The sequence below is a fragment of the Hyla sarda genome, chromosome 2 (assembly GCF_029499605.1).
Source record: "Hyla sarda isolate aHylSar1 chromosome 2, aHylSar1.hap1, whole genome shotgun sequence".
NCBI classification, from domain to species: domain Eukaryota; kingdom Metazoa; phylum Chordata; class Amphibia; order Anura; family Hylidae; genus Hyla; species Hyla sarda.
Window position 1 is genome coordinate 514,851,780 of NC_079190.1, and position 10,627 is coordinate 514,862,406.

The 10,627-nt window shown below is 46.6% G+C and overlaps 1 protein-coding gene across 6 annotated transcripts in view; it reads right to left on the minus strand.

Annotated features, from left to right (window-relative positions):
- SPAG17 (sperm associated antigen 17) overlaps positions 1 to 9,269 on the minus strand; it is a 251,166-nt gene extending 241,897 nt beyond the window's left edge. For all 6 annotated transcript variants that reach the window (XM_056559983.1, XM_056559982.1, XM_056559981.1 and 3 more), the window contains exon 1: positions 8,718 to 9,269. In XM_056559983.1, the coding sequence (XP_056415958.1) occupies positions 8,718 to 8,819 (102 nt within the window). In that variant the 5' untranslated portion in view covers positions 8,820 to 9,269. The remainder of the gene's footprint in view (positions 1 to 8,717) is intronic.
- Positions 9,270 to 10,627: the final 1,358 nt, after the last annotated feature.

A 10,627-nucleotide genomic window follows, 5' to 3' on the forward strand; every position in this document is an offset into this window, starting at 1 on the left:
TGGCCTTGCACCCCACCCTCCTCTATCAGGTGTATATAAGGTACCTTGGATGTTCCAGATCCTGCCATGCTTACTGAACTGTTCACACAGAGGCATATTCACAGTGGTCCGTCCCAAGGAGGCCACCTTATCGCGGTGGGACGGTCCAAGCTATTTGACCGCCGGCGGAGACAAATTTGCGAGCTAAGTGCCTCACTATTTCATAGTTTCACATTTGCATCTATTACACCATAGCTGTATAGTCTCCATGTTTTATCTGCATGTTCATGTTTCACCTATATCCTTGTGCTGGCAGTGTGCTGCTGCATTCTCCTGTTGCTATATATATATATATATATATATATATATATATATAAACAAACAACAAAAAACGTGGTCTCAAATGGCTGAAAGTGCTCAACCCCAAATGCGGTTGTGCATATATACTGGGGAGCAGATCCTGCCCTTGTAGTCCGTTGCTAAGGGCGATCCCCAGCATAATAATGTATACAATGGAGGATGCCTGCAGGGACTACAAGTACCACAATAGAATCCTACACCAGATAAACGGTGTGGATGTGTAACAATTAGAATACAATACAGGAATATGGGTGCACTACTGTGGTAGATGTAAACAATACATTTTCTATCCCTCAACACTGATGTTAAAATTGAGACATTCGCCAGTGTATCCTTATATGAAGGACATACCTGAGCCCGCACACCAACGCCAGTATATCCTTATATGAAGGACACACCAGAGCCCGCACCCCAACGCCAGTATATCCTTATATGAAGGACATACCTGAGCCCGCACACCAACGCCAGTATATCCTTATATGAAGGACATACCTGAGCCCGCACACCAACGCCAGTATATCCTTATATGAAGGACATACCAGAGCCCGCACACCAACGCCAGTATATCCTTATATGAAGGACACACCAGAGCCCGCACACCAACGCCAGTATATCCTTATATGAAGGACATACCAGAGCCCGCACACCAACGCCAGTATATCCTTATATGAAGGACCCACCAGAGCCCGCACACCAACGCCAGTATATCCTTATATGAAGGACACACCAGAGCCCGCACACCAACGCCAGTATATCCTTATATGAAGGACACACCAGAGCCCGCACACACCAACCGCCAGTATATCCTTATATGAAGGACACACCAGAGCCCGCACACCAACGCCAGTATATCCTTATATGAAGGACCCACCAGAGCCCGCACACCAACGCCAGTATATCCTTATATGAAGGACACACCTGAGCCCGCACACCAACGCCAGTATATCCTTATATGAAGGACCCACCAGAGCCCGCACACCAACGCCAGTATATCCTTATATGAAGGACACACCTGAGCCCGCACACCAACGCCAGTATATCCTTATATGAAGGACACACCAGAGCCCGCACACCAACGCCAGTATATCCTTATATGAAGGACATACCAGAGCCCGCACACCAACGCCAGTATATCCTTATATGAAGGACATACCAGAGCCCGCACACCAACGCCAGTATATCCTTATATGAAGGACCCACCAGAGCCCGCACACCAACGCCAGTATATCCTTATATGAAGGACACACCTGAGCCCGCACACCAACGCCAGTATATCCTTATATGAAGGACACACCAGAGCCCGCACACCAACGCCAGTATATCCTTATATGAAGGACATACCAGAGCCCGCACACCAACGCCAGTATATCCTTATATGAAGGACATACCAGAGCCCGCACACCAACGCCAGTATATCCTTATATGAAGGACATACCAGAGCCCGCACACCAACGCCAGTATATCCTTATATGAAGGACATACCAGAGCCCGCACACCAACGCCAGTATATCCTTATATGAAGGACATACCAGAGCCCGCACACCAACGCCAAGGTTTCTCAAATTGGTGCGAGACCTAACGCTAGTCCTACCTGTGCTTGATAAACAGAACAGGGGCCAGTGGGCAATTACGGCAGCATTCGGCCGACTCACAACTTCCTTCCAGGTACCCTCCAGTGTTACTACGCACACATACAATGGGAGGGGGAGGCTGCAAGCCCCACCTGAGTTGGCTATTATGGGTGCCCGGCCTCACAGGTGCTACCTTAAAGGAGTACTCTAGTGCAGAGTATTCCTGCTCCGTTCTGCCCGGGCTGCAAAATAAATGAAAATGATCCATCACTCACCTCCCTGGGTTCCCGCGGAGCGCCACTACAGCTGATTGGTCCTCCGGTCTATCTCCTTCATACTTCCGGGTGTAACGAAGCGTCACATGGCGCTCAGCCTATCGCCGGCCGAGGCTGAACATCGCGGCGGCCGGCGATAGGCTGAGCACCATGTGACGCTTCGTTACACCCGGAAGTATGAAGAGGATGGACCGGAGGACCGAACAGCTGTAGTGGCGCTCCGCGGGAACCCAGGGAGGTGAGTGAGGGTTTATTTTCATTTATTTTGCAGCCCGGGCAGAACGGAGCAGGAATACTCTGCACTAGAGTACTCCTTTAATGCTGCCTGGTAGATATTCAAGGCGCATTAATGTTGGAGTTTACACACCTCCAAATTTAAAATTTAAACAAACAACAAAAAACGTGGTCTCAAATGGCTGGAGGTGCTCAACCCCAAATGCGGTTGTGCATTTATACTGGGGGAGCAGATCCTGCCCTTGTAGTCCGTTGTATATATATACAGAGGAGAGGAGATCTATATTATATATATATATATATATATATATACAGAGGAGAGGAGATCTATATTATATATATATATATATATACACAAAGGGAATAAACATGTGTATAGCAAAACCTGTGTTACTGCAATATATATATATATACACAGAGGAGAGGAGATCTATATTATATATATATATATATATATATATATATATATATATATACAGAGGAGAGGAGATCTATATATATATATATATATATATATATATATATATATATATATATATACAGAGGAGAGGAGATCTATATATATATATATATATATATATATATATATATATATATACACAGAGGAGAGGAGATCTATATTATATATATATATATATATATACACAAAGGGAATAAACATGTGTATAGCAAAACCTGTGTTACTGCAATATATATATATACAGAGGAGAGGAGATCTATATTATATATATATATATATATATATATATATATATATATATATATATATATACAGAGGAGAGGAGATCTATATATATATATATATATATATATATATATATACAGAGGAGAGGAGATCTATATATATATATATATATATATATACAGAGGAGAGGAGATCTATATTATATATATATATATATATATATATATATATACAGAGGAGAGGAGATCTATATATGTATATATATATATACAGAGGAGAGGAGATCTATATATATATATATATATATATATATATATATATATATATACACACAGAGGAGAGGAGATCTATATATATATATATACACAAAGGGAATAAACATGTGTATAGCAAAACCTGTGTTACTGCAATATATATATACAGAGGAGAGGAGATCTATATATATATATATACAGAGGAGAGGAGATCTATATATATATATACACACAGAGGAGAGGAGATCTATATATATATATATATATATATACACAGAGGAGAGGAGATCTATATATATATATATACAGAGGAGAGGAGATCTATATATATATATATATATATATATATATATATATATACACACACACAGTGACCCCCCGACCTACGATGGCCCCGACATACCATATATATATATATATATATATATATACACAGTGACCCCCAACCTACGATGGCCCCGACATACCATATATATACAGTGACCCCCGACCTACGATGGCTCTGACATACCATATATATATACAGTGACCCCCCCCCCCCTACGACCTACCATATATATATACAGTGACCCCTCGGCCTACGATGGCCCCGACATACCATATATATACAGTGACCCCCCCGACCTACGATGGCCCCGACATACCATATATATACAGTGACCCCCGACCTACCATATATATACAGTGACCCCCGACCTACGATGGCCCCGACATACCATATATATACAGTGACCCCCGACCTACGATGGCCCCGACATACCATATATATACAGTGACCCCCCCCCCGACCTACGATGGCCCCGACATACCATATATATATATATACAGTGACCCCCCCCCCCCGACCTACGATGGCCCCGACATACCATATATATATATATATACAGTGACCCCCCCGACCTCCGATGGCCCCGACATACCATATATATATATATATATACAGTGACCCCCCCGACCTACGATGGCCCCGACATACCATATATATATATATATATATATATACAGTGACCCCCCCGACCTCCGATGGCCCCGACATACCATATATATATATATATACAGTGACCCCCCCGACCTACGATGGCCCCGACATACCATATATATATATATACAGTGACCCCCCCGACCTACGATGGCCCCGACATACCATATATATACAGTGACCCCCGACCTACGATGGCCCCGACATACCATATATATACAGTGACCCCCCGACCTACGATGGCCCTGACATACCATATATATATACAGTGACCCCCCCCGACCTACGATGGCCCTGACATACCATATATATACAGTGACCCCCCCGACCTACGATGGCCCCGACATGCCATATATATATATACAGTGACCCCCGACCTACGATGGCCCCGACATACCATATATATATACAGTGACCCCCCGACCTACGATGGCCCCGACATACCATATATATACAGTGACCCCCCCCCCGACCTACGATGGCCCCGACATACCATATATATACAGTGACCCCCGACCTACGATGGCCCCTACATACCATATATATACAGTGACCCCCGACCTACGATGGCCCCTACATACCATATATATACAGTGACCCCCCGACCTACGATGGCCCCTACATACCATATATATACAGTGACCCCCGACCTACGATGGCCCCGACATACCATATATATACAGTGACCCCCCCCCCGACCTACGATGGCCCCGACATACCATATATATATACAGTGACCCCCCCCCCGACCTACGATGGCCCCGACATACCATATATATACAGTGACCCCCCCGACCTACGATGGCCCCGACATATCATATATATACAGTGACCCCCCGACCTACGATGGTCCCTACATACCATATATATACAGTGACCCCTCGACCTACGATGGCCCCGACATACCATATATATACAGTGACCCCCCGACCTACGATGGCCCCGACATACCATATATATATATACAGTGACCCCCCCAACCTACAATGGCCCCGACATACCATATATATACAGTGACCCCTCGACCTACGATGGCCCCGACATACCATATATATATATACAGTGACCCCCCGACTTACGATGGCCCCGACATACCATATATATATAGTGACTCCCCGACCTACGATGGCCCCGACATACGATCATTTCAGCATATGATCACTCTCAGAGGCAGCATCAACATACGATGCTTTTGTATGTCGGGGCCATCGCATAAACGTCTATCCTCCAGCGCAGACTGCTTCCCCCGCCACTGGATAGCCGTTTACGGTGCCCCGTGTGGTCCGCTGACGATCACTTACCTGTCCTCGGGGCTCCGGCGCGTCCTCTTCGGGATCCCCTGCATCGTCGGCGCTCTCCATCATCGTCATCACACCGTCCCGTCATCCAATAGGAGCGGCGTGCGTAGCGACGTGATGGCGGCGACGGAGAGCGAGGATGCCGGGGAAACAGAAGCCTTGCCGGAGTGTCGGGGACACAACGGGGACGCGGCGACAGCGATGGAAGGCAACATCCCGGGCAGCGGTGACGGTCCGGAGCGGCAGGGACAGGTGAGTACAACTTCCTCTAACAGTGGTCTACAACCTGCGGACCTCCAGATGTTGCAAAACTACAACTCCCAGCATGCTGGGTGTTGTAGTTTTGCAACATCTGGAGGTCCGCAGGTTGTAGACCACTGTCCTATACTTTACATTGCACAGATCCCTCAACATACGATGGTTTTAGAGACGAGCGAACTTACAGTAAATTCGATTCGTCACGAACTTCTCGGCTCGGCAGTTGATGACTTATCCTGCGTAAATTAGTTCAGCCTTCAGGTGCTCCGGTGGGCTGGAAAAGGTGGATACATTCCTAGGAAAGAGTCTCCTAGGACTGTATCCACCTTTTCCAGCCCACGGGAGCACCTGAAAGCTGAACTAATTTATGCAGGAAAAGTCATCAACTGCCGAGCCGAGAAGTTCGTGACGAATCGAATTTACTGTAAGTTCGCTCATCTCTAGATGGTTTCAACAAACGATGGTCCATTTGGAACGGATTACCATCGTATGTTGAGGGACCACTGTACTAATTAAAAAAAATACAACTAAATGCACCACAATTTGTATGTTTAAAATCGGCATCTTCTGACCCCTATAACTTTTACATTTTTCCGTATATGGGGATGTATTGGGGCTTATTTTTTTGCGTCGTGATCTGTAGTTTTTATTGGTACCATTTTTGTTTTGATTGCTTTAAAAAAAAAACAATTTTTAGGGTATACAAAATGACCAAAAATACGCAATTTTGGACTTATTTTATTTTGGACTTATTTTATTTTGGACTTATTTTATTTTGGACTTATTTTATTTTGGACTTATTTTATTTTGGACTTATTTTATTTTGGAGTTATTTTACGTGTACGCCATTGACCGTGCAGTTTAATTAACTATATATTTTTATAGTTCGGACATTTACGTACTGACTCAAGAGGTTAATAAACTTGCAACACTCTTGGCTACATCCTGATTAAACTAAATGTGACTGATTTGTTCGGCTTTTGGGGCCCCACTTTTCATTTTGCCCAGGGCCACATTAAGTCTAAAACTGGCCCTATATGAAGGATGGCCCCATGCCTACCCCTATAATGTTTCTCCGTGCTTACATTGAGCTGTCCCTTCTGGGTAAAGGCTCCTGGGTAGTATACGGGCCCCACAGGAGTATATAGGTTCCTGGGTAAAGTATGCCCCATGGGTAATGTACGGGGCCCTCAGGTGTATATAGGTTCCTGAGTAGTGTACAGACCCCTGGGTAATGTATGGGCGCCTCAGTAGTATATAGGTTCCTGGGTACTGTACGGTCCCTCAATAGCAAATAGGTTCCTGGGAAATGTACGGCCCCATCAGGAGTATATATGTTCCTGGGTAATGTATGGGCCCATCAGAAGTGTATATGTTCCTGGGTAATGTACGGCCCCCTGGGTAATGTATGGGCCCCTCAGTAGTATATAGGTTCCTGGGTACTGTACGGTCCCTCAATAGCAAATAGGTTCCTGGGAAATGTACGGCCCCATCAGGAGTATATATGTTCCTGGGTAATGTATGGGCCCCTCAGGAATATATAGGTTCCTGGGTAATGTACGGCCCCCTGGGTAATGTATGGGCCCCTCAGTAGTATATAGGTTCCTTGGTACTGTACGGTCCCTCAATAGCAAATAGGTTCCTGGGAAATGTACGGCCCCATCAGGAGTATATATGTTCCTGGGTAATGTATGGGCCCCTCAGGAATATATAGGTTCCTGGGTAATGTACAGCCCCCTGGGTAATGTATGGGCCCCTCAGTAGTATATAGGTTCCTGGGTAATGTACGGCCCCCTGGGTAGTGTACGGGCCCCTCAGGAGTACATAGGTTCCTGGGTAATGTATGGGCCCATCAGAAGTGTATATGTTCCTGGGTAGTGTAGGGGCCCCTCAGGAGTATATAGGTTCCTGGGTAATGTACGGCCCCCTGGGTAGTGTACGGGCCCCTCAGGAGTACATAGGTTCCTGGGTAGTGTAGGGGCCCATCAGAAGTGTATATGTTCCTGGGTAGTGTAGGGGCCCCTCAGGAGTATATAGGTTCCTGGGTAGTGTACGGGCCCCTCAGGGGTATATATGTTCCTGGGTAGTGTACGGGCCCCTCAGGGGTATATAGGTTCCTGGGTAGTGTAGGGGCCCCTCAGGAGTATATAGGTTCCTGGGTAGTGCACGAGCCCCTCAGGAGTATATAGGTTCCTGGGTAGTGTACGGGCCCCTCGGGAGTATATAGGTTCCTGGGTAGTGTACGGGCCCCTGGGTAGTGTACGGGCCCCTCAGGAGTATATAGGTTCCTCGGTAGTGTACGGGCCCCTCAGGAGTATATAGGTTCCTCGGTAGTGTACGGGCCCCTCAGGAGTATATAGGTTCCTCGGTAGTGTACGGGCCCCTCGGGAGTATATAGGTTCCAGGGTAGTGTACGGGCCCCTGGGTAGTGTAGGGGCCCCTCAGGAGTATATAGGTTCCTGGGTAGTGTAGGGGCCCCTCAGGAGTATATAGGTTCCTGGGTAGTGTAGGGGCCCCTCAGGAGTATATAGGTTCCTGGGTAGTGTACGGGCCCCTGGGTAGTGTAGGGGCCCCTCAGGAGTATATAGGTTCCTGGGTAGTGTAGGGGCCCCTCAGGAGTATATAGGTTCCTGGGTAGTGTACAGGCCCCTGGGTTCTGCTTTGTGGCCCCAGACTCACAATTAAGTGTACAGAGTTAAAGAAATGAGTAAAAACATGAGACATTGAATACAAAACAAACGCATCATGTGACTGGAACAACGCGCATAATAAATCGCAAGTGACTCAAAAAGCAAAAACGAGCGGAGCAGAATGTTCCCCCTACCTCCTCCAGGGCGGCGCTGATGAGGCCCGGCTCCCAGGCCCGGGGGGCTCCGGTGATGGGGGCCCCGGAGGACACCGAGCTCTTCCCTCTCTTCGGACCCATGGTTATCGGCTGTGGTTATATCGGTGAGCGCTGTGGTTATATCGGTGAGCGCTGTGGTTATATCGGTGAGCGCTGCGGTTATATCGGTGAGCGCTGTGGTTATATCGGTGAGCGCTGTGGTGAGCGCTGTGGTTATATCGGTGAGCGCTGTTGTTATATCGGTGAGCGCTGTGGTTATATCGGTGAGCGCTGCGGTTATATCGGTGAGCGCTGCGGTTATATCGGTGAGCGCTGCGGTTATATCGGTGAGCGCTGTGGTTATATCGGTGAGCGCTGTGGTTATATCGGTGAGCGCTGTTGTTATATCGGTGAGCGCTGTGGTTATATCGGTGAGCGCTGTGGTTATATCGGTGAGCGCTGTGGTTATATCGGTGAGCGCTGTGGTTATATCGGTGAGCGCTGTGGTTATATCGGTGAGCGCTGTGGTTATATCGGTGAGCGCTGTGTGGACTTCCGGGAACGCACAGGATCTCCTAGCAACCGGCGTGATACGTCACTGACCACGCCCATTATCTGCGCCGGGTCCTACAGTAACCGAATACTCAGCATCCTTCACTGCCCTGCGCTATGTATAGTGTAAACTCTATCCTGCCCTGTACTGTGTATATACTGCCCTGTACTGTGTATACTGCCCTGTACTGTATATACTGCCCCTGTACTGTATATACTGCCCCTATACTGTATATACTGTACTGTGTATACTGCCCAGTACTGTATATACTGCCCTGTACTGTGTATATACTGCCCTGTACTGTGTATACTGCCCCTGTACTGTATATACTGCCCCTGTACTGTATATACTGCCCTGTACTGTGTATACTGCCCCTATACTGTATATACTGCCCCTGTACTGTATATACTGCCCCTATACGGTATATACTGTACTGTGTATACTGCCCTGTACTGTATATACTGCCCTGTACTGTGTATACTGCCCTGTACTGTATATACTGCCCTGTACTGTGTATACTGCCCTGTACTGTATATACTGCCCCTATACTGTATATACTGCCCTGTACTGTATATACTGCCCCTATACTGTGTATACTGCCCTGTACTGTGTATACTGCCCTGTACTGTATATACTGCCCTGTACTGTGTATACTGCCCTGTACTCTGTATACTGCCCTGTACTGTATATACTGCCCTGTACTGTGTATACTGCCCTGTACTGTATATACTGCCCTGTACTCTATATACTGCCCTGTACTCTATATACTGCCCTGTACTGTGTATACTGCCCTGTACTGTGTATACTGCCCTGTACTGTATATCCTGCCCTGTACTGTGTATACTGCCCTGTACTGTATATCCTGCCCTGTACTGTATATACTGCCCTGTACTGTATATACTGCCCTGTACTGTATATACTGCCCTGTACTTTGTATACTGCCCTGTACTGTATATACTGCCCTGTACTGTGTATACTGCCCTGCACTGTATATACTGCCCTGTACTGTATATACTGCCCTGTACTGTGTATACTGCCCCTATACTGTATATACTGCCCTGTACTGTGTATACTGCCCTGTACTGTATATACTGCTCTGTACTGTATATACTGCCCCTATACTGTATATACTGCCCTGTACTGTGTATACTGCCCTGTACTGTATATACTGCCCTGTACTGTGTATACTGCCCTGTACTGTGTATACTGCCCCTATACTGTATATACTGCCCTGTACTGTATATACTGCCCTGTACTGTGTATACTGCCCTGTACTGTATATCCTGCCCTGTACTGTGTATACTGCCCTGTACTGTATATACTGCCCTGTACTGTATATACTGCCCCTGTACTGTGT